The sequence below is a fragment of the Selaginella moellendorffii genome, unplaced genomic scaffold, assembly GCF_000143415.4.
Source record: "Selaginella moellendorffii unplaced genomic scaffold, v1.0 SELMOscaffold_12, whole genome shotgun sequence".
NCBI classification, from domain to species: Eukaryota; Viridiplantae; Streptophyta; class Lycopodiopsida; order Selaginellales; family Selaginellaceae; genus Selaginella; species Selaginella moellendorffii.
This window is the reverse complement of record NW_003314273.1, coordinates 2,112,597-2,135,480: the sequence shown is the minus strand read 5'-3', so window position 1 is coordinate 2,135,480 and position 22,884 is coordinate 2,112,597. Positions and strand designations below refer to the sequence as shown.

General features: G+C 47.8%; 10 protein-coding genes across 11 annotated transcripts; 7 read left to right on the top strand and 3 right to left on the bottom strand.

Moving 5' to 3' along the window:
* Positions 1-571: 571 nt before the first annotated feature.
* Positions 572-2,417, top strand: LOC9659741 (histone H1.2). Its single transcript, XM_002969529.2, has 2 exons — positions 572-1,084; positions 1,172-2,417. Exons 1-2 carry the CDS (start codon positions 761-763, stop codon positions 1,979-1,981), a joined length of 1,134 nt encoding a protein of 377 aa, XP_002969575.1. The 5' UTR covers positions 572-760; the 3' UTR covers positions 1,982-2,417.
* A 124-nt stretch (positions 2,418-2,541) lies between these two features.
* Positions 2,542-3,479, bottom strand: LOC9660628 (40S ribosomal protein S13). The gene is made up of 5 exons (XM_002969316.2): positions 3,359-3,479; positions 3,226-3,298; positions 3,037-3,175; positions 2,794-2,980; positions 2,542-2,715 (listed from the first exon to the last, which is right to left on the bottom strand). Exons 1-5 carry the CDS (start codon positions 3,379-3,381, stop codon positions 2,682-2,684), a joined length of 456 nt encoding a protein of 151 aa, XP_002969362.1. The 5' UTR covers positions 3,382-3,479; the 3' UTR covers positions 2,542-2,681.
* LOC9660627 (UPF0587 protein C1orf123) lies at positions 3,476-4,424 on the top strand. The gene is made up of 4 exons (XM_002969528.2): positions 3,476-3,590; positions 3,674-3,781; positions 3,875-4,051; positions 4,203-4,424. The coding sequence occupies exons 1-4, from the start codon at positions 3,501-3,503 to the stop codon at positions 4,329-4,331; spliced, it is 504 nt and encodes a 167-aa protein (XP_002969574.1). The 5' UTR covers positions 3,476-3,500; the 3' UTR covers positions 4,332-4,424.
* Positions 4,412-6,712, top strand: LOC9660626 (protein LAZ1). Its single transcript, XM_024674495.1, has 9 exons — positions 4,412-4,493; positions 4,558-4,847; positions 4,900-4,956; positions 5,015-5,123; positions 5,183-5,373; positions 5,440-5,528; positions 5,589-5,850; positions 5,901-6,149; positions 6,206-6,712. Exons 2-9 carry the CDS (start codon positions 4,650-4,652, stop codon positions 6,593-6,595), a joined length of 1,545 nt encoding a protein of 514 aa, XP_024530263.1. The 5' UTR covers positions 4,412-4,493; positions 4,558-4,649; the 3' UTR covers positions 6,596-6,712.
* A 39-nt stretch (positions 6,713-6,751) lies between these two features.
* On the top strand, positions 6,752-8,312 carry LOC9660625. 2 transcript variants are annotated; one of them, XM_002969526.2, is made up of 5 exons: positions 6,752-7,012; positions 7,077-7,164; positions 7,233-7,386; positions 7,450-7,675; positions 8,022-8,312. In XM_002969526.2, exons 1-4 carry the CDS (start codon positions 6,755-6,757, stop codon positions 7,667-7,669), a joined length of 720 nt encoding a protein of 239 aa, XP_002969572.1. In that variant the 5' UTR covers positions 6,752-6,754; the 3' UTR covers positions 7,670-7,675; positions 8,022-8,312. The 2 variants fall into 2 exon arrangements, with proteins under 2 accessions (XP_002969572.1, XP_024530264.1); XM_024674496.1 differs by lacking the exon at positions 8,022-8,312 and having other exon boundaries at positions 7,450-7,696.
* LOC112346185 (mediator of RNA polymerase II transcription subunit 8-like) lies at positions 7,687-10,048 on the bottom strand. The gene is made up of 13 exons (XM_024674494.1): positions 9,843-10,048; positions 9,664-9,788; positions 9,480-9,604; positions 9,236-9,419; positions 9,102-9,185; positions 8,999-9,048; positions 8,711-8,941; positions 8,591-8,653; positions 8,474-8,533; positions 8,280-8,420; positions 8,181-8,216; positions 8,065-8,119; positions 7,687-8,015 (listed from the first exon to the last, which is right to left on the bottom strand). The coding sequence occupies exons 1-13, from the start codon at positions 10,037-10,039 to the stop codon at positions 7,741-7,743; spliced, it is 1,626 nt and encodes a 541-aa protein (XP_024530262.1). The 5' UTR covers positions 10,040-10,048; the 3' UTR covers positions 7,687-7,740.
* Positions 10,049-10,071: 23 nt separating this feature from the next.
* LOC9660624 (60S ribosomal export protein NMD3) lies at positions 10,072-11,731 on the top strand. Its single transcript, XM_002969525.2, has one exon. The coding sequence runs from the start codon at positions 10,125-10,127 to the stop codon at positions 11,673-11,675; it is 1,551 nt and encodes a 516-aa protein (XP_002969571.1). The 5' UTR covers positions 10,072-10,124; the 3' UTR covers positions 11,676-11,731.
* LOC9660623 (sm-like protein LSM1A) lies at positions 11,727-12,770 on the top strand. Its single transcript, XM_024674498.1, has 5 exons — positions 11,727-11,867; positions 11,934-12,002; positions 12,087-12,202; positions 12,271-12,333; positions 12,400-12,770. Exons 1-5 carry the CDS (start codon positions 11,810-11,812, stop codon positions 12,475-12,477), a joined length of 384 nt encoding a protein of 127 aa, XP_024530266.1. The 5' UTR covers positions 11,727-11,809; the 3' UTR covers positions 12,478-12,770.
* Positions 12,688-14,053, top strand: LOC9659740 (glutathionyl-hydroquinone reductase PcpF). The gene is made up of 3 exons (XM_002969523.2): positions 12,688-13,440; positions 13,497-13,746; positions 13,804-14,053. Exons 1-3 carry the CDS (start codon positions 12,719-12,721, stop codon positions 13,939-13,941), a joined length of 1,110 nt encoding a protein of 369 aa, XP_002969569.2. The 5' UTR covers positions 12,688-12,718; the 3' UTR covers positions 13,942-14,053.
* A 1,061-nt stretch (positions 14,054-15,114) lies between these two features.
* LOC9659739 lies at positions 15,115-17,937 on the bottom strand. The gene is made up of 17 exons (XM_024674534.1): positions 17,684-17,937; positions 17,554-17,623; positions 17,485-17,494; positions 17,355-17,432; positions 17,135-17,300; positions 16,984-17,082; positions 16,882-16,939; positions 16,739-16,835; positions 16,650-16,685; positions 16,450-16,586; positions 16,326-16,396; positions 16,222-16,275; positions 16,010-16,152; positions 15,837-15,959; positions 15,557-15,787; positions 15,414-15,473; positions 15,115-15,356 (listed from the first exon to the last, which is right to left on the bottom strand). Exons 1-17 carry the CDS (start codon positions 17,769-17,771, stop codon positions 15,201-15,203), a joined length of 1,677 nt encoding a protein of 558 aa, XP_024530302.1. The 5' UTR covers positions 17,772-17,937; the 3' UTR covers positions 15,115-15,200.
* Between the last annotated feature and the right edge of the window lie 4,947 nt (positions 17,938-22,884).

Genomic DNA, 22,884 nt, shown 5'->3' with positions numbered 1-22,884 from the left:
GGTTTGCTGTAGATGTTCTTGCGTGCTCTTGAGGAAGTTTTACACTCTGCGTGATAACAAAGGTGAATATGGATAGTTTCTGTGGGAACCAATGGACATGCGTTGATCTTCCTTAACATGTTCTTAAAGTTATAGATAATGGACTTGCTGAGAAGTCATTTGAAATTCATTCAGTGCTATGGAGCCGATCGTTCCAGCCGGATCTACATTTGCTATTCGTCTCACGCCGGTTCAAGGTTCAAAACAGAGGACCACTTCTCAGCCTGACCACCCACGCTTTATCGGAGAATTGCGGCAGCTGCACTCCATACATTCCGAAGATCCAGGCATCGTTTCAAAGCCAAGATCATTCTCTTTCCATCAAACCAATCGGCATGTCAATCGGATAATCCTGCACCGAGAAATCGCAGCGCAAACTCAAAGAAAAAACACATAACCTTCAATCCGAGGGCCACAAAAGATCCCCACCGTTGGCTGTGGGTCACATCGCACGGCCTCAATTCAATTTGCTCGATCCGCGCCAGGCCCCGGCAGCCAATCAAATGCCAGTCACCAAAGCCTTCTAAAAAACAAAAAAGAGAGAAAAGCAAGACGCCATAGCTTGGAGATTAACTTCGCGAGCGCGCGCGCGGCTTCCAGGTTTCTTGGAGGAAGAGAGGTCTAGCCTAGGTTTAGTTCGATCAATTGCTCTCCAGTCTCTCCTCAGAGGCTAGGTTTCCATTCCATTCGTGTGATCGATCGATCGAAATATTTTGGAGAGATGGCAGAGGCCGAGGTTCCCGTAGGGACGGCGGAGGCGAAGGAAATCCCCGAGGCGGAGCCGGAAGCAGTGGATCCTCCTGCGGCCGGAGAGGAGAAATCCAGCGGCGAGGGCGAGCAAGGCGCTGGCGATGGCGAGGATGCGTCGGCCAAGGGAGAGAAGCCGAAGAAAGGAAGGAAGAAAGGGAAGAAGGCCGCGGCCACTCCTCGGAAGAAGGCAGCGGCGAGCACAGCGGCCGCTAAGGCGCCAGTAGCGGCGAAGGCGAAGAGCAATCCCAAGCCGAGGGCGGCGAGAGCGCAATCCACACATCCGCCATATCTCGAGGTAAGCGTCAAGAAAGATGTTCTTGGTTGGTTACGAGCAGAAGAGGATCGTGTTCTAGAGCTCATGGATCGCGCTTTTGTTTTCCAGATGATAATGGAGGCCATCTCGACGCTCAAGGAGAGGGGTGGATCCAGCCAGTACGCCATCGCCAAGTTTCTCGATGACAATTACGAGCTCCCCCCGACTTACAAGAAGACGCTGCTCATCCAGCTCCGGAACCTCACCGAGAAGGGCAAGCTCACGAAGATCAAAGGCTCCTTCAAGGTTGGATCGGGCGTTCCAAAGCCAGCTCCAGCGGAGGCAGCGCCAGCTCCCAAGCCGAAGGTCGCGGCCGCTGCCAAGAAGAAACCATCCGAGACAAAGGAGAAGAAGGTGGCGAAGGTTAGTGGTGCTTCCAAGGCCAGGAAGCCCAAAGCTGTAGCTTCTCCGAGGAAGCAGCAGCCGATGAGGAAAGGCAAAGCTGTAGCTTCCACCTCTTCCCCCACTCCGGCATCCCTCAAGGCGAGCAAGGTGATCAAGAAGAAACCAGTTGCGAAGAAGGCAGCTGCGGCGAAGTCAGTGACGAGAAGGGGATCATCGGCAGCAGCGGCGGCGGCGGCTTCATCGTCGGATCAGCCAGCGCTCGCCTCGACAGTGGCATCCAAGAAGCGAGCAGCGTCGAGCTCCGCCGCCAAGAAGGTGGCCTCTCCCGCGAAGAAGCAGAAGGTTGCTGCTGCCAAAAAGGCCAAGACGAGCCCGGCCAAGGCCAAATCTCCCGCGAAGAAGGTCGCGACGCGGGCATCCAAATCGAAAGCCGTGCCGGCAGCGGCCAAGGCGAAGAAGGCCGGCGCTCCGAAGAAGGTTGCAAAGAAAGTTGGATCGCCCGCCAAGAAAGCTGCGAGGAAGGCAGCCAAGTAGGAGATCATCGAAGCGATACGATCAGTCGACGATCCGATAGATACTCAACATCAACTCTAGACAACACCAAAGATGAATCAACAACACCAACACTCCCAGCATCAATCAATCAACCAATCAAGCAGTCATCCATCCAGCGAAGATCCAAACACGAGATGGAACGAAAAAGTGGAAGGTGGTCCGGCTTTTGTCTCGTTCTCTTCATTTCTGGCTTGCTTTTCTTCTGTTCTTTCTTTTTTTCTTCTTGTAGCTGCTGCTGCGGTGGCTCGACGTACTACCGGGGAGTTTTAGAGGACTGGATTGCAATCCAAATTATCCAATCCATCCCTGGACTCCTCAGGGGTACTATACATATGAAAGAGAGATTAAGAAACCATGTACACTTAGCAGCATTGTGTGTAAAATTAATTACCACGATTGGAATTCCTTATACTTCTAGCAAGTTTCTTCCTACATACAAACGAGAATCTTAGTTCGAGATAAAAACTCTAATCCAAAACAGAAGAGCTCGAAGATCACTGTCGACGAGCTCGGCACACCACGATTGGGATGCCTTATACTTCTAGCAAGTTTCTTCCTACATTCATACAAAAGATCACAATTTGGAAGCCCTGAGAAGATTAGTTCGAAATGAAAACTCTAATCCAAAACAGAAGAGCTCGAAGATCACAGTCGACGAGCTCGCTTTTAAAGCTTGAGTCTAAGCCACCAAAGTGTTCGCGGTTGCGGATTCACTGCCAAGATCAACACGTAAGATCAACGTAAGTTTCTGGAGCTAGAACTAGAACGAGAGAGAAAAGAAGAACACTCACTACTTCCAGGTTGGAGGGAGCTTCTTGGTCCTCTTGTAGTATCTTGCGAGGCGGTGGACTCTGCTCTCGATGAGGATGAGGCGGAACTTGGAGTCCTTGTCCTTCCGGTTTCGCTCCAGATGCTTGCGAACAGCCACGGCCTTTTTGATCAGGTAGTACAAGTCTTCCGGGATCTCTGGGCCCAATCCTGGAAACGAATTTCGCGAGTGAGCACACGAAAAAGAAGAAAAAGATTTGGCTTACCGTGGCCTTTGAGAATGCGCAAGATTTTGCTGCCTGTGAGCATTTTGACCTGGGCGATGCCATGGGAATCCCGGAGGATTACACCGATCTGGGAAGGAGTGAGACCCTTCTTCGCAAGCTTGCAGATTTGCTCCTCAACCTGTGGAAGGCGATTTCAGTGATTTCTTGCAGCTCAATCGATGGAAGTACCTCCTGTGATGAGGTTTTGAGCCAGCTCGGGGCCGTTCTCTTGTAAGGCAGAGCCGAGGATGAAATACCCTTTCTGGAAGAGGATTTGAGAGGTGAGATCGCGAGCGCGAGGAGGAGGAGGAGGAGCTTTTACCCGGGTGTGTGCATGCGCCCCATCGCGACCGCCCAGTGTCAGCCGCCGCCTCCACTCCGCCGAAGAACAACCCTAGAACGAGGAGCCCTATATCGGACGGTCGAAGATTTTGTGCTCTGTGTTTTTAGGGCAAGGGCTAGGGATGGTGTTCCTGCTTCTTAAGATCAAGGCGGAGCTCGAGAATCTCACGAATCTGGTGCCGCAGGGCCCGAATTTCACCTTCTTCTTCAAGGTTTGCGTCGCATTTTCGAGATTCTTGAGCCGATCGCGAGTCCTTTTGGGATTTTCCGATCGATCGATCGATTCGTGTAACAGGTCCAATGTGGGAGCTGTGGCACGATGAGCGAGAAGCACAGTGGCGTCTCGGCGGCAGACGTTGTGGAGATTCCTAACAGCCGGGGAACTGCAAACTTGGTCCAGAAAGTAAGCAGTGGAAATTTCTTTGATTGGATTGTTCTTGGCAGAGCAAGAGAAGAAGTCTCTCAAGGATTTGATCGGCTTTCTCGCTTGATGCAGTGTAAACTTTGCAAGAAAACCGGGACGATCTCGCTGGTGGATGGCAAGAACAAGCCTTACACTCTGGAAGACAGCGAATCCGGCAAGTTCGTCCCGGTCATGTGTTTCGATTGCCGGGGCATGGAGCCCGTGGAGTTCTCGTGTAACAGCAGCAGCCTTTGGGAAGCCGAGGGCCTGGTCAGTAACTTCGCACTCTTTCTCCCAAGATTTCTAGAGTTATCACTTAGATTTAGCTCTTTCTTCCAAGTTTCCTAAAGTTCACTTAGATTTAGCTCTAGCTCTATGAGCTCGATCGATCGATCACTCACTACTCCAGATTTCCTTCCAGAATTCCGGGACGAGATTCTCCAACATCGATCTGAGCGATGGAGAGTTCGTGGAATACGACGAGAAAGCCGCCGAGTCCGTGGGGATCTACAAGCTAGAACATAGATTCGAAACAACAAGCAACAGATAACACCTCCCTCAAATGGGAGCGCTGCGCGTTTTACTCTCCTGCCAACACGTGTGCACATTACGTGGATAGCTTCTCTGACGAGAAACCCTAAAATCTCCCACGCATTGGTCTATTTTCAGTCGAGCGATGCGCCAGGCGGTAAATAGGACGGTATGAATCGCGGTAAGCTGGAAGCTCTCTCCTTCTAGGGTTCTTGTAGCTGATCGCCTTGGATCTCCTCCTCCAGCCCGCCAGGAATTCCATCCGATTGCCCTAGAATGCAGCAGGCATGTGGCGCTGGCCTAGAATCTGGGGCTGCCGCGTAGCGATTGGATTATCATGCTGTCTTGGGGATTGCTACTCGATCGCCTCGACGTCGGCGGTAGTTTCATCCTTGCTGCTGCGCCCGGCCCCGACGATGCCGTGACGTCGATTCATACGTGGGCTGTTATCGTTGCCGGGATTTTTGTTCTTATCGCGCTCACGTTATCCACGTTTCTCATCTTCGAGCATCTCACATCGTACAACAAGCCCGAGGTGAGAACTTAGACTGTGTGCTAGGATTGTTGCTGATAGAATCGCCATCCAGGAACAAAAATGGCTGGTCGGGATCATTTTCATGGTTCCTGTCTACTCCGTTGAATCGGTAAGCTTTCGTTTTTCTCTTCTTTCAATTTTAGAGTAGATATTTTCTTTCCTTGTAGCTGGTGTCGCTGTGGAATAACGAGCTATCACTCGTGTGTGACATCCTTCGGAATTGCTATGAAGCGTTTGCACTGTATTCTTTCGGCTGCTACCTTATTGCCTGCTTGGGTAACTTTTCTCGCTCCGAGACTCGCACGCATATGTAATCTCTTTTTGCTGCATTGCAGGAGGCGAGGATCGAGTTGTGGACATGCTGGAAAGGCAAGCTATAGCGGGTCCGAGAACACCTCTTCTTGTTCGAAGTCGGTCCTCCGGAAAAGCGGCTGTCAAGCATCCTATTCCATTAAACTGTTGTTTGACGCCGTGGTCACTTGGGCAGGATTTCTATCACATCGTGAAGTTCGGCATAGTTCAATATGTAAGTACTTTGGTAGATAATCTCTCTGCCGTGCTCTACTCACGGCTTTTCGTCTTCTCCATGTAGATGATTTTGAAGACCACACTCTCGTTCCTATCTCTGTTCTTAAACGTTTTCGATGCTTATGGAGAGGGGGAGTTCAAGTGGTATTACGGGTATGGCTTTCTTTTGAACGGTAGGTGTGACTCTAGATTCTCATCAGTATCGCTGCGCAGATATCCATACGTGACTGTGATACTGAACTTCAGCCAGACATGGGCACTGTATTGTTTGGTTCAGTTCTATGCCGTGACGAAAGATGAGCTTCACCACATCCAGCCCCTCTCGAAGTTTATCTGCTTTAAGGCGATCGTCTTCGCAACCTGGTGGCAAGGTGTAGCGATTGCAGTGCTCTTTGGTTCCGGTGCCGCGAAAGGTGTTGCTCCCGAAGGAGTTAAGCTGCAGTCCAGCTTGCAGGATTTCATAATTTGTATAGAGGTGAACGATCCCTTTTTGTTTGGTTTGTGATCCATGTTTGTGTTTTGCAGATGGCTATAGCTGCTGTTGCACACATATACTGTTTTCCAGCAAGGCCATACCAACAAATAAACGAGTTTGGGCAACGCTCAGTTGCTGTCCTCTCTGACTACGCCTCGATGGACTCGCCGCTGGATCCAGACGAGGTGAAGGAAAGCGAACGACGGTCCATCCTCCGCTTCCTTCCCCCGGAGATGGAGAACGTCGCCACGAGCTTGAAAGAAAGCATGCAGGACGTTGTCATGGTCGGAGGCGAACAGGTTCGAAAGTTACAAATCAAAACTTGGCTGGCTATACTGACGCTTCCTCTCGGCAGATCGTTCACGACGTCAAGTTCACCGTCTCTCAAGCCGTGGAGCCGATGGAGAAAGGCATCAATCGCTTGAACGAGACTCTCCACGACAAGTTCCACCAGTTGCCCGGGCAACTCCCGTGGCACGGTAGGCACAGGAGCGGCGACGGCAAAGGGAGTAAGAGGCTTCACGCGTCCAAGGACGACGCTTGGATCAGGCAGGGGCTAGGGGGAGCCGTGAGAGGAATCGACGATCCTTTGCTCAGCGGCAGCGTTAGCGACACCGGGCTCTTGAGAAAGAAGTTCAAGGACTCGGCCTCGTATGGAAGTGGTGCTGAGAGCAGCGGCGAGAGCAGCGATCAAGGCGGCGCTGGCTTCAAGACGGGCGGGCGGCGATGGACGTTGAGGAGCTAGCGGCGGGGGAGAGAAGTTTTGGTTGCGGGAAGAACAAAACTTTCGAGGAAGAGCGTCGTGGCGGAAGGAATGGTGTAAAAATACCGTTAAAATTTGTTAAACCCTCGCTTAGCCGGATATTCGTCGCATAATCACGCACTCATAGATTAGGGTTTGTAGATGCCGCCCATGGCGCTGGTGGAATCCGTGATGGCGCTGGTGGATTACTCGTCGGAGGAGGAGCCCGCGCGGTCGGAGCTGCTGGAGAGCTCTGACGAGGAGGAAGAAATCCGCAATGGAGGTGAGGAAGATTATCATCGCCAGCAGAATGGCGGCGGCCACGACGATCCAGGGCAGCTGCAAGAGGATGAAGTGGTAGAGGATGCAGCGAATGCGCCGAGTTCTTCATTGCTTTCTCCAGAAGAGGCCTTCTCAGAGGTGAGTAAAGATCAAATAGGCATTTCTCCCCTTGGAAGAGCTTGAAAGATCGATGTTTTCGCAGATTACAGGCCCTCCGGAGTTCCTCAAGCACGCGATCAGTAGCGAGAGGCTGGAGCAACAGCAACAGCAGCAGCAAAAGAAACCTGTTGGTAAGAAGGCACTCTTTTCTCGAGTCTTAGAACACTCAAGAACAAGCTTTTCATCTTTGTTTGAGTAGAAGCGGTTGTGGAGGCCAAACCACAGCTGGTGGCTCGCAGCAGCACCGAGGCTGTTGTAGCAAACGAAGCAACAGCGTCAGCGGCTGGAGAAGCAACGCCAAGAGTGATCCAGCCGCAGAATCCTCCGGCACAAGACGCGGCCGAGCTTCTAAGGTGTGTGAGATGAAAGTTTGCTCTCTCCAGCTCTAAAAGTCTCCATCCATCGCTGTGATTCAGGATGTGCGTCCAGTGCGGAGTGCCAAAGACGTCGTCCGAGGGGCGGATGGTGTGCCCGGTTTGCAGGGACCGTCCTCGCAACAGCGAGCCGGAACAAGTCGACAAGAAGAGAGCGCCCAAAGTGAAGGACAAGGAGAAGAGCAAGCGAATGAAAGGACAGTCGAGTCACGCAACCTGGAAGTCGGAGACTGAGATGCAACTCCGGCAGCAGTTCGACTAACAAGAAGTAAGCTCGCATTTTGGACAATCCTCTCGTTGCATTGTTGGTAGCTTTTCTTTTCCATTCGTGCTTTACTGATTTGGAGGAGGGTGCTGTTGCTGCTGTTGGTGTTGGTGCTGTTGCTGCTGTTGTTGCTGTTGTTGCTGCTGTTGCTGCTGCTGCCTGAAAGCCAAAGCGTTTGGATTCATAAGTCCTTGGTTGAGCAGGCTGTTGTGGATTGTGTTGGGCGATGGGCTGAGAAGCGGATTTTGGTTGGGGTTCATGAGGGTGTAGTTTGTCTGTCCGGGCATTTGCTGCTGTAGAGGCAAGCCAAGCGGCGCAGCTGACTGATTTCCACTCATGTACACTGCAGTTTTACACTGGTGAGCTAAGCACGAAAGATTTTCTGAGCTTACAAGAGTCCTGAAGAATCTGTCGCTGAGAATGGCCGCCTCCCAATCCTCCTCCGAACTTGAAACATACACATGGAACTCGTAAGAACTCGAGATGGGAAAGTACGAAAGGAAATTACCTGTAGCCTTTGCAAGCCCGGTTGCGAGAGTCCTTGCTGAAAAGTAACGCGATCTAAGTTTCGTGAAGGGAAGCTTGTTTAAAAGAGAGAGAAGCGCACCATATTGGAAGAAAGAAGTGAAGCTTGGGCGTTTCCATAGTTCGCCAAGTGAGGACGCATTTGATTTGCTTGTGCCAGTTGCGGCTGGCCCTGCATTTGTGCGTTGTTGTTATGAAGCTGTTGTATATGCATTTGCTGTAGCTGGGGGACACCATCTCTCTGTTAGCAAATCAGCAAAGTCTTTCGTCGCTTACGTGCATGTGTTGATGGAGTTGAGCAGCGTGCTGTTGTTGTTGATTCATTTGAAGGTGGCTCTGAAATCGCAAGATTCTCAGAACTGCAAAGGAGCTCAGAAAGGGATGCTTTGATACCTGTGAGAATTGCTGCATTTTCGCGGATTGTGGGAGATTGCCTGCCTGGTTCGCCACTTGCATCTGGAAGTCTCCAAGTCATGGATTTCAGATTTAGAAAAGGAGGAAGAGACACTGGACCTGTTGTAGAGCTGGTGTAGGCTGGCGTAATTGGTGGAAATGCTTTTGCAGCTGCTGGACTTTAGTATTTCGCTGTTGCATAAGTAGCTGCTGTTGCTGTTGTTGTTGTTGTTGCTGCTGCTGCTGCTGCTGTTGCTGAGCTTGCAGATCCCCGGGCCTTGGAGAGTTCACAAATCCCGCCAGAGCGGCAGCTGCTGCTGGAGCTCCATTCATCGTCGCGTTTGCGATGATCTTTAAAGACGAAAACATGGTAAGATCGCATTTGAACACCGATATGAAATGCCGGACCTGTTGTGGAGTCGTCGGTCGCATTCCACCGATAATCGGAGCTCCTTTTCCTGTAGCGGTATAGAAACACGGTATGGGAACAAGAGAGAAAGAAGACTGGTACCATCGTCGGCGGATGCCAATGCCGAGGCGATATGAGGTGGTAGAACGACGGGAGCGTTTCGTTGTTCCGGTAAAATTCTGAGACCTGGAGGAATGGGACTTATCGAGATAGAAAAGCATAGCCCCAAACCAAACCTTCGCCAAAGTTTGCGGCAGCATGAAGCAGCTTCTCCTGTTCCAGGATTTTGGCCGCAACAGCCTTGTCAATCGTTGGGAGTGGAGGCAAGCCTTGACGTGCTCCAAGCCCGAGAGCTTTTCTCGAGTCGGATAAAACCTTCTCTGCCGCATCACAGACAGATCGGACCAGCTCTATTTGCTTCTGCAAAGACCCCAGAGATCGATCGTTCAAGTTCCATAGCTTTCTCTTTTTCAAACTTGCCTGGAGTTTCTCCGTTTGGACATGGAGCGGGAGATTCGACATTGGTTGCAAAACTTGCTCTTTCAAGGCCATCTCCTCAGCTTCCAGCTCGGGTAAAAGCTTGGACGAGAGCATTATCGGTAGAACTGCAAAGAAAAAAGAGAGCTTTTTCTTCGCCTTCACAAAGAAAACGCTAAGAGCTTACTCGGTGCCATTCCGGCGCTCACATTCTTGGGATAGACCACAAAGGCTCTCAGTATCGGCTTGATCTCCTCCACCAAGCTAATGAGCTCCAAGTTCACGACCGAGAACTGGCCCAGCACGTCTCCCCTGGCCACAAAACACTGAAAATCCCTTCCCAAAACACCACAACACGAGACTCACCACTTCGAGGATGGATTCGTGTGGATCGAATGCGTGATCCGGGTGAGAATGGCCTGCAAATCGTGCATGCGCGTCCTCAGCGCCGGGAGATTGCACTGCTGTAGGATCTCTGATTTTGGAGGAGGAGCCGGCGCTGGAGCCGCGGCCCCTGCTCCAGGCGCTGGCGCTGGAATCGTCGCTCCCGGCTGAGAAGCCATTAAATTTTCCTTAAGACCACAAGAACCCTAAAATTCCTTCTCTAGGGTTTTAGTCCGCATTTCTTCTTGCGAGAGGGAGGCGGCGATGGCGATGGCGGCGACCGATGGTACGTTCCTCGTCCCCCAGACGCAGGGCACGGTGCTGTGCTGCTTGTGTGGCGTGGCTATGGCGCCCAATCCAGCGAATATGTGCGTCTCGTGCCTGCGCTCCCAGGTAGACATCACCGAGGGCCTCCAGAAGCACGTCACGGTCCTCTACTGCCCGGAATGCGAGCGCTACCTCCAGCCGCCGCGCTGCTGGATCAAGGCGGGGCTGGAATCCCGCGAGCTCCTCACCTTTTGCATCAAGCGGCTCAAGAATCTCAACCGCGTCCGCCTTGTGGACGCCGGATTCGTGTGGACGGAGCCTCACTCCAAGCGCCTCAAGGTGAAGCTCAAGATCCAGAAGGAGGTGATGCACGGCGCCATCCTGGAGCAGAGCTACACGGTGGAGTTCGTGGTCCAGGATCATATGTGCGAGGCTTGCTCGCGCGCCGCCGCCAACCCGGACCAGTGGGTCGCCGCCGTCCAGCTCCGCCAGAAGGTGGATCACAAGCGGACCTTCTTCTTCCTGGAGCAGCTCATCCTCAAGCACGCCGCCGCGGCGCTGGCGATCAACATCAAACAGATGCACGAAGGGATCGATTTCTTCTTCTCGAGCAGGAGCCACGCGCTCAAGTTCGTGGACTTCGTTAGCAGCGTAGTGCCCGTCAAGAGCAGGAATGACAAGCAGCTGGTCTCTCACGACACCAAGAACAACTCGTACAACTACAAGTTTACGTTCTCGGTGGAGATCTGCCCGGTTTGCAAGGACGATCTGGTCTGCCTCCCGCAGAAGGTGGCCGCGGGGCTCGGGAACATCGGCCCGCTGGTGCTGTGCACTCGCGTCTCCAACACTTTGATGCTGCTCGACACACAGACTCTACGCTCCGCGTTTGTGGATGCGTCGCAGTACTGGAGGGTTCCTTACAGGGCTTTGATCTCGAGCAGGCAGCTCGTGGAGTACGTTGTTCTTGACATCGAGATCGACTCTCCGGCCGAGAGCAGCAGCCAGAAGTACGTTCTCGCCCACGCACAGGTGGTGAGGAGCTCCGACTTTGGCAAGAACGACACCATGTTTAACGTGAGGACTCATCTCGGGCACTTGCTGCGTCCCGGGGACTATGCTCTCGGCTACGATCTCTACGGCGCCAACACCAACGATCTGGAGCTGGAGAAGTACCGGGGACTGGTTCTGCCCGAGGTGGTGCTGGTGAAGAAGAGCTACGAAGAGAAGCGGCAGAAGAGGCGGGGCAAAGCGCGGCCGTGGAAGCTCAAGAGCTTGGAGATGGATGTGGATGAGAGCACCGGAGGCAAGGAGGAGAGCAAGAGGGCGGTGGAGTACGAGAGGTTTATGGAGGAGCTGGAGGAGGACCCGGAGATGAGATCCAAGATCGCGCTGTTTAAGAATCCGGTAGCGGTGGCGGCGTCATCCATCGCTGGAGAGGACGAGGATGGAGAGCTTCCTCAAGTTCCTCTGGAAGAACTCCTTGGAGATCTAACGCTCGAGGAAGACGAAAATGGCGAGGAAGACGAAGAAGAAGACATGGAAGAGTGAGAGTTTGTGGAAACGAAGAATGTGAGAATAAATGCCATTGTGGTTCTAGGGTTTTTTATTGTGGGACTAGTTAGCTAGGGCTCTTGGCGCGTGGATGAATCGGCGCTGCTGCCAGGAGCGTCGCGCTTCGATCGATGTCTTGGGCTGCGCCCGACAGCTTCCACACCACATCTCTGGCAGATAATCTCGACAGTAAGTTTTCTCGCATCCAGCGCGCGCTTAGATTGAAAATCTCTCCAATCTCTCCGTCTTGAGCAGAGAAGCTTTTGGTTATCCTCCGCGACGGTCGGAAGCTCGTAGGAACGCTGCGATCGTTTGATCAGTTTGGTATGTGGATTATTTCGAGTCTCTCAATCGTTTCGATTGGAATTTTTTTAATTTTTTTTTCACTCTCTCGCTGTCTTCGTGCAGCTAACCTTGTGCTAGAGAAAGCTGTGGAGAGGATCATTGTGGGAGATCTCTACTGTGATCTTCCACTTGGGCTGTACATTATCCGCGGGGAAAATGTGGTGCTTGTTGGCGAGCTGGTAAATAGTTCTCTTTCTCTTTCCTTGTTTTTTTTGGTTCGTGGTCTTGACTCGAGCACGTAACGTAGGACCAAACGAAGAAAGACTTGCCGGCCCACATGGTTTTAGTGTCAGCTGCCGAAATCAAAAGAGTGAGATCTATTTTTTTTTCTCCTGGCTTTTGTAGCAACTGTAGCGTGTTCTTGCTTTATTCGCAGGCTCAAAAGGCGGAAAAAGATGCTACAGAGCTTAAGGGCACGATGCGGAAGAGGATGGAGTTTCTGGACTTGGACTGATTGATTGGTACGCCCCAAAGATTTTCTATTGATTTTGTGGGACAGAAGAGATCAGACTGGCGAGTTTTGATGCCATGCTGATCCATCATGGATGCTTAGCCCCCTGCACTAATTTTTTTGGTGTTCGATTGCGGGGGGTCCTAGGCTTCCTGTACAAGAAGAAGTCGTATTGTCAATCAATGTAAGCAGCGCTCAACTGTACACTCCTGGGTTAGTCCATTTCTTCGAATTCCATTCGGCAATGGGACTGGGATGTCCGGTTGTAGCAGTAGCGCAGGAACAGTGCCGCAGCTTTTCTGGGTTTACAAGGAATCATGACAGGAAGCAAAAGAGAGAGCTTTACCGGACACAGGTCATAGTCGCAGCAGCAGCAGGATTGCCATCGGAGATAGTAATAGGAGCAGTACGTGAAGGCTGGAACTTAGCATGGCGGACTATGATGCAGCAGCTAGCTCCACGAGATTCCGGCGATGGAACGTACAGGAGGCCAGAGAGCCAGTTTCGGGGCCGGTTTGAGGAGCCGGTTTCAGTCGAGCACGCCGGACGCTACCATCTGTATGCGTCGCCGGTTTGTCCGTGGGCTCACCGGGCACTCATCGTTCACTCTCTCAAAGGACTAGGCTCGGCGGTTCCTATCTCGCTTGCTCTTCCAGGGAAGTCGGGGCTGTGGGAGTTTGAGGCTGGTAGATACCCGGATAAGGCACATAACTGCAGTCGTCTGATAGATGTTTATCGGATGAACAGCGGGGGGTTTCAGGGACGAGCGACGGTTCCCATGCTGTGGGATCGTGTCAGGAAAGCAGTGGTGAACAACGAGAGCGCAGACATTATCGCGATGTTAAACTCGGACTTTAATGCGCTTGCAGAGAACCAACACTTGGATCTAGCTCCGGCATCTCTCGGCCAGGAAATGGACCGCTGGAACCAACTCGTCTATGCCAACATCAACAATGGTGTATACAGGTTCGGTGTGTTTTTTCCTCTCTCTCTCTCTCACTGACTCGCGCTTTGTGTCTTAGGTGTGGTTTTGCTCAGAGCCAGAATGCTTACGATCATGCTGTTCACAACCTTTTCTCTGCACTCGAAACTGTTGAGAAACACCTTCAGTGCTCGAGATTTTTGTGTGGCGACTCGCTCACTCTGGCAGACATCCGGCTGTTCACGACGTTGTACAGGTTTGATGCTGTCTACCACATTCTTTTCAAGTGCTCCAAGCGAAAGTTGTCGGAGTTTTCGAATCTTTATGGCTACATGCGACAGATATACCAGGTTCCTACACGCTGTTCAAGTTGTGATTGCTAGTAATGTCTTGTTCTTTTGTGTTAGATTCCAGGAGTGTCGTCCACTTGCAACCTCCCAAGCATAATGGATGGCTACTATGGGGCCTTGTTTCCTCTCAACCCAGGAGGGATCCAGCCAGCCATTCCCTCTAGCATGGAACCAAAAGTTTTGTACAACCAATAATGCTTAGAAAGAGAGTTGATATGAATTCTCAGAGAAATTTCTCCGTGTAACAAGTCTACTTGAAGTAGCACTACTTGTTGCATAATGACATTTCTCCTTGTCATAGCCATCATCACTACTTTCATATAGTTAGTTTTCCCTTAATTTTTCTAAAATATAAGGTTAAATATTGCCAAAGGTAATTTTACTATCTAACTCTTGATTTAATAAAGCATGATTGTTGATGTTTCTTTTAAAAGGTTTTAAAGATTGAACTAAAGGAGAAAATAAAAATTAATTAAAAATTAATATATACATAAACAATTAAAAAATATTTAGAAGGAACTAAATTTTCTTTTTAAGATACAAATTACTCTTTTGTTTTGCAAAACAGTGCATAACATAAGTTAATAATATATAATCTGTAATCTGTAACCTTTTATAAATATTAAAAAAATTAAAAATTACTATTTCATAAATTAAATAATGTATAAATAAATTTTTTAAAAATTATAGAAATTAATAAAAGTAATTTAAACTTTTATAATTCCTGTTTTTGCAATATGTTCAGAATCAATGTGAATGATGCATTAATATTTATAAAATCTATATATATATATATATATATATATATATATATATATATATATATATATATATATATATATATATATATATAAATATATATATATAATATTGCAAAACATTGATAGACAAGGATACACTAAACATAGACTAACAACTAAATTTCTTTTTAATTGAGCATAACTCGGATTTGCTCGCAATATATTATGGTGTTATAATATGTATTTGTAAAATTAACCTTTATTTTTTCAAAATAATGTATGTGAAAAAAATTTTACTTGGATGTGTTATTTATGTGAAATAAAATCATTAAAAATTGAATAAGGTAATTATTAAAAATTACTTTAATTATAATTGAGTCCAAAGATGTAAACTTCAATATTTTAAGCTTTACAACATATCTAAAAACAATTGCACCATTTTTTGGGATTAAATTAGCTAAAATTGAGTATTGTTAGCAAGTCTATTAGCAATAACATTAATAGTCTTAACTGAATAATATCAATATTTAAACTATTTAAAAGGTTTATATAAATTTATATTCTTAATAAATTATTTAGTTACCATTATCATGGACATAAACATTTTCTTTAAAAAAAAATTTAAAAATTTTTTTAAAATAATCCTTTAAATTTCTTGATAACAATCTTAAAAAAGATTGTAAACTTTGTGAAAGTATGCTAGTTTGTAATCGTTTATGACCAATCTGTGATGAAGTCCATAAGATCCACAACCAGACTGTTCACTTTGTCTATCAATCTCCTCCTCATTCCACTCGCAGCATTCCGTGTTGAAGAGAGCATCGAGACTGCTTGCTCCTCGGGTATTAACGCAGGCACCGACTTAGTATTCTAACAAAATCCCACAGTCAAGAGTTCTCCAAACTTTCAAAACACCACAACACTTACAAAGAATGGAATTTCATTTGTGTCGCCGTCACGAACAGTACTAGAAATCCACGATAAAACCTGCAGAAAACCTCTTTGGTATAGCAAAAAAGAGAGAAGAAAAGAGAAAGAAGTCTTGGATTTTCCAAGTGAAACCAACCAACCTCCGAGATTTCATCTGCACCACTGTATGGAGCAATAAGCATCGATGCTAAATCTTGCTCCTCATCATCCAAACGCCACCAGGTATTGATTCTCTTCACCACCGGCTTTTGATGGTTTGGATCTCTTCTAAAACGTATCATAAAAATTCTTGCCACGTCTTGCTCTTGGTACTGCCTCGGCCCGCAAGTCTCATGGACGGTTTCAGAAGGGAGGCAGTAATAGCAAAATTTCTGCACAAAAACGAGGATTAATTAACCAGCGAGCTATATAAGTATCCACCTTTTGCATTTCGCCGTCAAGCCATGATAGGCTCAAACGCTTGTCTTTGTATGCAGTGGCAGCAGCAAAATTGTGGCTATCAATGTCCTCGCTTACGAGCTCATCTTGCACGATTCTCATCGTCTAATATGAGAAACTCGTCAGCTAGAAACAACAAGAAAGAAAAATCTTACACTGCGGAGTTGATCAAGCTGAAAACCAGGCCTTCCAGCAACCACAACGCAGTACCATGTTTCGACATCTTTTCCAGATGCAGAGAAGTCTGCGGGATCACATCCAAGTTTGGAAGCCGTGATGCTTCGCAGCTGAGGAAGAACTAAAAGCGCGCACATTAAATTGCAATTCAAAAGATAGCAAAAAGAAGAAGAGCCTACGTAGTACTTACCATGAACTTTATGTTCTTCCACAGTTTCCATGAAGGAGTCACGGGTCAATTTACCTGCAAAGTGAAAGAAATCATCTCAAAGCTGCCGAAAAGAGGATTCTTACCATAAACAATTATGGGCTGGACACCAGGATCTTTGATAAAAACTACCGCCGGTGCCAACTCTAATCCAAGCCTGCTCCACATGCAAAAGCATGAATCAATTCACGTGATTATCACTAAAAATACCGGCTTTTCCAAATCGAAGCTTCCTCTTGCCTCCACAAAACACATCCAAAAGACATAAACTCGGAGTACTTCTTGGCCGCTTCTCTTACGAATGGAAGTGCACGCTCTCCTGTGTCAGAAAAAAGAATAACTTTCACCTAAAAAGAAGTGCAGATTTTGATTAGTGTCGTAGGATTTTGTTTATGCTACTATACCAGCACCTTATGCGGTCCAGATTTTTTAATGAACTCGGGTATCTGCGTGACTTTAGTCAGTGCTTGTTTTAGATTTTAGTGAAAATTGTGGCTACCAAGTTCTGAGAAGAAAAATAACGAATACGAGGAAGATCGAGAAGCAGCGTTGCTATCCAGTCCAGTATAGAATCGTAGCTGAGGCCTTTGGAGTACCTACAGTGTTCGTCAGAAAAAGCGGAACAAGGCTTCATGAATTTACCGAATCAGGCATTTTAATTCCCTACATCCCGGCGGCTTGGCAACAAGAGATGGAATCCCTGAAGAAAGAAAATGAAAGAAAATAGGAGGTTTACGTGTTTACCATGGCGTCTGATCCACCTCTTTCCTGCCAAGAGCTTTGCGAGTTGAACTTCTCCTAGCTCGACTCTCAAAAGATTAACTTGGCCTTCGAGAACTTCCGCTGGAATCACGAACAGCATGGCTGGAAAAAGCACGAACACGCAAAGCATTACCCAGTCTTTCCCACACTGGTGAGAACTCCCTTGATCTAGTGTTGACATCTGAGAAGATCTGAATCAAACATGGTGTCGTGCTCTCCAAAACGGACTTAAAGTTCGTATCGTCGAGGCTCGATGTGCGAGAAAGGATTGGACCTGTATCTAAAGCAGCTTCTTCTGACTGCCGCAACGAACATCGAGACCATTTCGAGAAAAATGAAAATCACAAGATCACCTCTACGCTGTCCAGGCCGAAGTGATCGTAAACTCGCCTTCTATATGCATCCGATAGAACGTAAAAAGCATGATCAACCTGTATTAACACGAGAAATAAAAAGAGGAAAAAAGAAAAGGAGCGAGAGAACCTTCGTATCCCTGCATATCGAAAAACGTCTCAAACGAGATGAAGCCACTGAGGGAATGAATGAACTTACAATGGCGACTTGCGCGCTGTATAGGCAGCCTGAATTTCTTCACTGCTAGCGTTGCCTCTCAAACCCAGAACTGGATCAAGGTTTCACCATCGAGAACCATCGAGCTAGAACCAGTAGTAACGAGAAGTACCTTTGTAGTGCGTCACTTTTGCTGGATGGAGGGCAGCCCACAAAAGAAGAACCAAGACGGGCAGTGATGCTACTACCCAGGAAGCCATTTCCAGCGAAAGCCCTCCCTTCGATACCTAGTTTCGATACTACCAAAGTTGCGTCTTAAGAGACGTGAGACTGTTGCAATCGATCATGGACGACGATGCCCAATAGTTCGTAGAGAGATGTGGAACTGCGCCAAGAACATCCCTGGAGCTCACAAGAATCCGCTTAGATGCTGCTCGAGTTCTTCCATTACGGGAATTAGTGTGATGCAAATCAAGCAAATCTGGGAGATGGAGGATTTGTGTTGTAACGATGATGGTTTGCAACGATAGAATTTAATCATGGAGGAATGCGTAGATGCTCCATGATTTGGAGCCTCCGCTTCATGATGGTTTTTCTTGGAATTGTGTTCCAAGGGACACTTCCTAGCTTTTACCTCGTCATGGTTTTGGGCATGGGGGAAGGACCAAAGCTTGCGAGCAAAAGGAAGAGATTTCGCTCCACAACTTAAGTACTCCTGTTCCAAGCAATCGGATACGATGCCAGTCCTTGATTGCTTTTAAGAAATTTCTTCCCAGTCCACCATCTTTCTATAAATATTTTGTTCCCCTTGAAATTTGGTAATATGGGAAGCCGACACTGCTTTTTCGCGCATCCTTTTCAATAGTTTCTTTGGCAAAGATGGTCTTCCAGCAATAAAACCAAGCCACAGTACTTTCAACATTATTTCCAGGGCACCACTTTTACTCCATCGCCATCTCCATCTCCACCACCAGCCAAGTCCTCATGAAGAAGATGCCATTCGCAACTCCGAATTCCAATCGACACTACTGTGAGGAGGAGGAAAACGGGACTCGTTTGCCGTCCAACTCCAGCGCTGTTGCTGTTCCTGGGGAAACAGAAAGAAACATTGTCAAGAGAAGCCCTTGAATAGATAAGTAAATCTCCTGACCCGTGCATTCATTCCTTGACTAGTGCGTGTCTAGCGGCCCAGAGAATATGTCAAAAAAGCTACACTGGAGCTCCAAACTTCAATCCCTCCCTGGAATTCCTGGGATGTGTAAGCGTAGTTTGTGTGTGTATAGTGTATGAGTGTCCACAGCCACAGCATCTTCACACAGCAGCAATCAATCCCCGTCTCCAACCTTGTGAATCTCATTCCTGCAATGAAAACGATCCACCATTTATGGAACACCCACACAATGCAAGAGAGCACAACAACAACAACAAGGAGATAAGAGACTGACTCAACACCTCTCTCTCTCTCTCTCTCTCTCTCTCTCTCTCTCTCTCTGTGGTTTTCTTCCCGGTAAATTTAACCAGCCCACACTGCCAGGGAGAAAAAAGAGAGAGATGAATTGAATGAATGAATGCTTGAGTGAATGAGTAAAATCCAAGCAACGACCCTTCAAGTACTACTAGGAATGAGGAAAAGAGGAGGAAAAAACACGACAAAAACACCATAATTCATTAATAATTTCAAATGTGAGGAAATGCTTCTCAGGCAAGATCCTCCCCACCCATCAAAACCCAAAGCTTTTTTTTTTCTTGCTCTTCGTTTATGCACACAAATGCCCAGTCTTTTGAATCAAATCGAGAATTATAGCAGTCACAGGACTCGTGAGACACTGCAAATCTAATGCAAATTTATCACAGCTCGAGCGAGCTCGAGCTTTCAATCCTTTCACCACTCCTCTTCTTTCTTTCTTTCTTTCTTTCTTTCTCTCTTTCGTTCTTCTTCTTCTTCTTCTTCTTCTTTGGCGAGCTATAGAGCACCAAAAGGAAACATTTCCATCGTATAGGGAGGAATATCTACAGGCAAACTCACGAAAAAGGACGAACCTCTCTGCGTCGAGGAACAGGAGGAACAGCAACAGCGAGCGCGCTGCTCGATCGATCGATCAGCAGATAAGGGACCGGGAATCCGCGGCCACCGCCGTTTGCTTGATGAATTTGATGCACTCCGACACCGCGTCCTCGCAGTAGGAGCTCCGGCTCACGCAAATCTCTGCTGCTTGCTGCTGCTGCTTGTGTGGCGGCGGCGGCGGCGGCGCCTGGCGATGGCGCTGTTGATCGGGCTTGGGCGAGTCACACACATTGCGGCATCGGCTCCTCCCACTGCCAAGAACAAGGCGGACGCACATCTCGCGCAGCCGATCCAGGAAATGGAGGCGCGCTGCTACGCGCATCCGGATCCTAAACACTCGCCTACATTTTCTCCTGCTCGATGATGCCCTCTGCGCTGCCGCCGACGCCGCCTTCCTGGTGGGATCCTTGGAGGAGGGATTAGGGCTCTTGTCGCCATGGATCTTGGGACGATCTTTGCTCTCGGGGCTCAGTATCGAGTACATGCTCCTCATAATCTCCTTCGTCGTCGTCCCAGCTCACGATCGATCGCTGCAATGCCCGGGCGAAGAACAGTGGAAAGAAATCCCCGCCTTGCCGCGCCGGGGTGAGAAGGAAAGAGAGCGAATTCTTCGCCGATTCTTCCTCGCAGCGCCAATGATCACCGCCGATTCGCTAATTTTCGTGGGAAGGAGAGGAGAGATCGGCCGATCGATCGATCGATTCGAGAGAGAAGAGAAGAAAAAGAATGGAATGGAAGGAAGGAAGCACGAGAAGTCCTGGAAGAAACCAAGTAGGCTGTATGAAATAAAAACTATAAGGGTTCTCATAGGCATCTATAGGCTGTTCTTGCTAAAGGCCCCTGCGCAAAGAGCGCACTTTGCTAGGGACAGGTCCTTGGGGAAATAAGTAGATTTTCAAGGACACGATTTTTCACCCCACCAGGGAAACTTTCTTCTAGGACTTGTGTATTTACTCGGCTCCGCCGGCCAGCTTTCTTGCTGAGAATACGTATATTGTACGTTCGAGACTGACGATTTTACCCGAATGGGTAAAATCAATCGGTGTAGCTAGGAAAACCAGACGTGTAGCTAGCCTGTCTGTGAAGTTAACGTGTCTTCGCTTGTTACCACAGCAGTATGTTACTGTCTCGCCAGTTTTACCATTGGTTCTTCTACTGCTATGCACACAGACAGCGCTTTTTTGGCGGCGGTCTCTCTTTTAAACTTTGACAGCTTAACGCCAGAATTAACGTTTTTCTTACCTTACTATTATATTATAAATATTATTTCTTTATTACTATAATATTTAACAATGTTTAGAAATATGAAAACGATTCACCGACCGCATGCCGTATCAAAGAAGTCCATCTAACAGACCAAACAAAAGAAAATTGTTTGTTTCCACTCACTGGATTCAATCCGCTAGCTAGAGAGGGGAAAAAAAATCTCTACTAGAAGCATCATCGACGCCACTCACACATTCCTATAGAAAATTCCGCGTGGATTCCACCACTATCACACCAACAATCACACAAAGTGAGAAAAAAAAGAGAACATCAAACCACTGTTCTAATAGATCAACCTGCTAATGTGCGCATGAGAAACTTGATCTCGTTTGACCACCTTTTCTTAGCTTAAACATACGTTGGGAGCCTTAAAAAATTGCTTCTTACAAACAAGGACAATTGGAATCAAATTCCTAGCGAAAGAACTGGCTCCTAAAATTTCACGCGAATGTCTCTCTCTCTGCTTGATTGAGCCTCGTAGAGTAGCAGCAGCAGCTATCCCATAGCTTACACCAAAGAAAAAAGAGAAAAAGAGGTGTACGGACACACATTTTTCTGTGTTATCTGGTCGTTTCATTGTCTTCCTTGTGGGTTGACACACCAACTAAGCGAAAAGACCGGAGTTTCTATTTGCACACTTGGAGTGCAGTCATGGCCTGGGACACCCACACAGACACACTCTCCTGAGAGAACACAGGAAATTCTCGATATTCTCTCAAAATTCTCTAAAGTGCTTGGAGCGTTGTTGTAGGTGGCCGTAGTTGTGACAAGTTCTAGCACACCCAGTACGGACGGGGCCTCGCTTTTCAGTGATTGATCAGTTTTTCTGGAAGTTTTTCTATAGGAGTTTTAACCCCCAACTTTGGGATTCCAAGGCTCGTGCCTCGATCCTAGGATTGGAGGCCACCAGGAGCTTCAGTAAGCAAATCCCAACGATGATCTCGGAACCATCACGCAAAAAGTGATTAGTTTTTGTAGAGACAATCGCGGCCAACAAACAAACAAGGAGGCAATCCATTCAATCCATCAAACAAACCAACCAAGCAACAATTTCGATCGAGACACTATCCCACCAGCACCAGCAAAAAGTCCAAGAAAGGGAAAGAAGAAGTTTAAACAAACATACTTGGGGGACCACAAACAAGGAATATAAACCATGCCTGCAAATTACAACCCACCGTCAACGTCAACGCAGAAAAATATACAAATGACCATGAAACAACAAAATCTTTTCTTTTCTTTGGTTCTCTCATGGTCAATGGTCTCGATTCGTGGTTGATAAGTATCTTCTTAATGTGGTTCGTCTTTATAGTTCAGGAACGAGGGCAAAGCCGGAGTTTGTCTGCTTCGATAGAGCTTGCGAGAAGATCAAACAATAAAATCTTCTGGTTTTTTGGAGCATGTAATCGAATCACCCTGCAAGCAATCAATCTTGCAAGCGTCAATTGCGACTGAGAGAACAAACACAGAATTGGATGAGTGCGAGCGTGTGACCATCAGTTTCAAACACTGCTGCTAGACTGAGAGAAAAGATCAGAATCACTTACCAGAAACTTTAATTACGAATGTTCCAAGAGAAAAAAAAAAAGAAAAAAAAGAGGAGGAAAAAAGAGAATTCTTTACTTCAGGATGGATGGATCAGAGCCGTACCGAGAGTAATTCAGTAGAGCAGAATAGGTGGAAGTTTGCTCCAGCGATGGAGCGACCTGAAAAGGTGTCCTTCCTTTCGAGATTCGAGAATGGAGAATCGATATTCGTGGTGACCAGCGGGGAACGAACAAGCGACGCAGCTTTTGATGGTACTTTACCTTGAAAGCTTTTGACGTATGCTCCAGTTGAATGTAGATTCGCTCAAGTTCAGGTTAAAAAGAGAAAAATAAATTTTCTATGAATTTTTATTGGACTCACGATAATCTGTCAAGATTTCAAACTTGGTGCGTCAGGGCATGCTATTATTCCTCTCATTTTCCTTTCTTCTGTTTCAGCCATTGCTGTGCTCGATGTTGCACCCTGCACCACTAGTGATGATCACGGTTCATCGT

Coding starts and splice junctions, on each gene's coding strand:
- LOC9659739 (XM_024674534.1), bottom strand. CDS start 17,771: ATGGCTTCCTGGGTAGTAGCATCACTGCCCGTCTTGGTTCTTCTTTTG. Junction 16,397..16,449: donor GCTTCGATTTGGAAAAGCCG/GTATTTTTAGTG, acceptor CATGTGGAGCAG/GCTTGGATTAGAGTTGGCAC. Junction 16,276..16,325: donor CCAGCCCATAATTGTTTATG/GTAAGAATCCTC, acceptor TTCACTTTGCAG/GTAAATTGACCCGTGACTCC.
- LOC9660623 (XM_024674498.1), top strand. CDS start 11,810: ATGTCTTGGGCTGCGCCCGACAGCTTCCACACCACATCTCTGGCAGAT. Junction 11,868..11,933: donor TCTGGCAGATAATCTCGACA/GTAAGTTTTCTC, acceptor CGTCTTGAGCAG/AGAAGCTTTTGGTTATCCTC. Junction 12,003..12,086: donor GCGATCGTTTGATCAGTTTG/GTATGTGGATTA, acceptor GTCTTCGTGCAG/CTAACCTTGTGCTAGAGAAA.
- LOC9659740 (XM_002969523.2), top strand. CDS start 12,719: ATGGGACTGGGATGTCCGGTTGTAGCAGTAGCGCAGGAACAGTGCCGC. Junction 13,441..13,496: donor ATCAACAATGGTGTATACAG/GTTCGGTGTGTT, acceptor TTTGTGTCTTAG/GTGTGGTTTTGCTCAGAGCC. Junction 13,747..13,803: donor ACATGCGACAGATATACCAG/GTTCCTACACGC, acceptor CTTTTGTGTTAG/ATTCCAGGAGTGTCGTCCAC.
- LOC9660627 (XM_002969528.2), top strand. CDS start 3,501: ATGGTGTTCCTGCTTCTTAAGATCAAGGCGGAGCTCGAGAATCTCACG. Junction 3,591..3,673: donor ATTTCACCTTCTTCTTCAAG/GTTTGCGTCGCA, acceptor TTCGTGTAACAG/GTCCAATGTGGGAGCTGTGG. Junction 4,052..4,202: donor TTTGGGAAGCCGAGGGCCTG/GTCAGTAACTTC, acceptor ATTTCCTTCCAG/AATTCCGGGACGAGATTCTC.
- LOC9660628 (XM_002969316.2), bottom strand. CDS start 3,381: ATGGGGCGCATGCACACACCCGG. Junction 3,176..3,225: donor TCAAAACCTCATCACAGGAG/GTACTTCCATCG, acceptor CGCCTTCCACAG/GTTGAGGAGCAAATCTGCAA. Junction 2,716..2,793: donor CTCCCTCCAACCTGGAAGTA/GTGAGTGTTCTT, acceptor TGATCTTGGCAG/TGAATCCGCAACCGCGAACA.
- LOC9659741 (XM_002969529.2), top strand. CDS start 761: ATGGCAGAGGCCGAGGTTCCCGTAGGGACGGCGGAGGCGAAGGAAATC. Junction 1,085..1,171: donor CACATCCGCCATATCTCGAG/GTAAGCGTCAAG, acceptor TTTGTTTTCCAG/ATGATAATGGAGGCCATCTC.
- LOC9660626 (XM_024674495.1), top strand. CDS start 4,650: ATGCTGTCTTGGGGATTGCTACTCGATCGCCTCGACGTCGGCGGTAGT. Junction 4,848..4,899: donor CATCGTACAACAAGCCCGAG/GTGAGAACTTAG, acceptor ATCGCCATCCAG/GAACAAAAATGGCTGGTCGG. Junction 5,851..5,900: donor ATTTCATAATTTGTATAGAG/GTGAACGATCCC, acceptor TGTGTTTTGCAG/ATGGCTATAGCTGCTGTTGC.
- LOC9660625 (XM_002969526.2), top strand. CDS start 6,755: ATGCCGCCCATGGCGCTGGTGGAATCCGTGATGGCGCTGGTGGATTAC. Junction 7,165..7,232: donor GCAGCAAAAGAAACCTGTTG/GTAAGAAGGCAC, acceptor TTGTTTGAGTAG/AAGCGGTTGTGGAGGCCAAA. Junction 7,387..7,449: donor GACGCGGCCGAGCTTCTAAG/GTGTGTGAGATG, acceptor GCTGTGATTCAG/GATGTGCGTCCAGTGCGGAG.
- LOC112346185 (XM_024674494.1), bottom strand. CDS start 10,039: ATGGCTTCTCAGCCGGGAGCGACGATTCCAGCGCCAGCGCCTGGAGCA. Junction 9,789..9,842: donor ACGAATCCATCCTCGAAGTG/GTGAGTCTCGTG, acceptor TTTTGTGGCCAG/GGGAGACGTGCTGGGCCAGT. Junction 9,420..9,479: donor TCCAAACGGAGAAACTCCAG/GCAAGTTTGAAA, acceptor GGGTCTTTGCAG/AAGCAAATAGAGCTGGTCCG.
- LOC9660624 (XM_002969525.2), top strand. CDS start 10,125: ATGGCGATGGCGGCGACCGATGGTACGTTCCTCGTCCCCCAGACGCAG.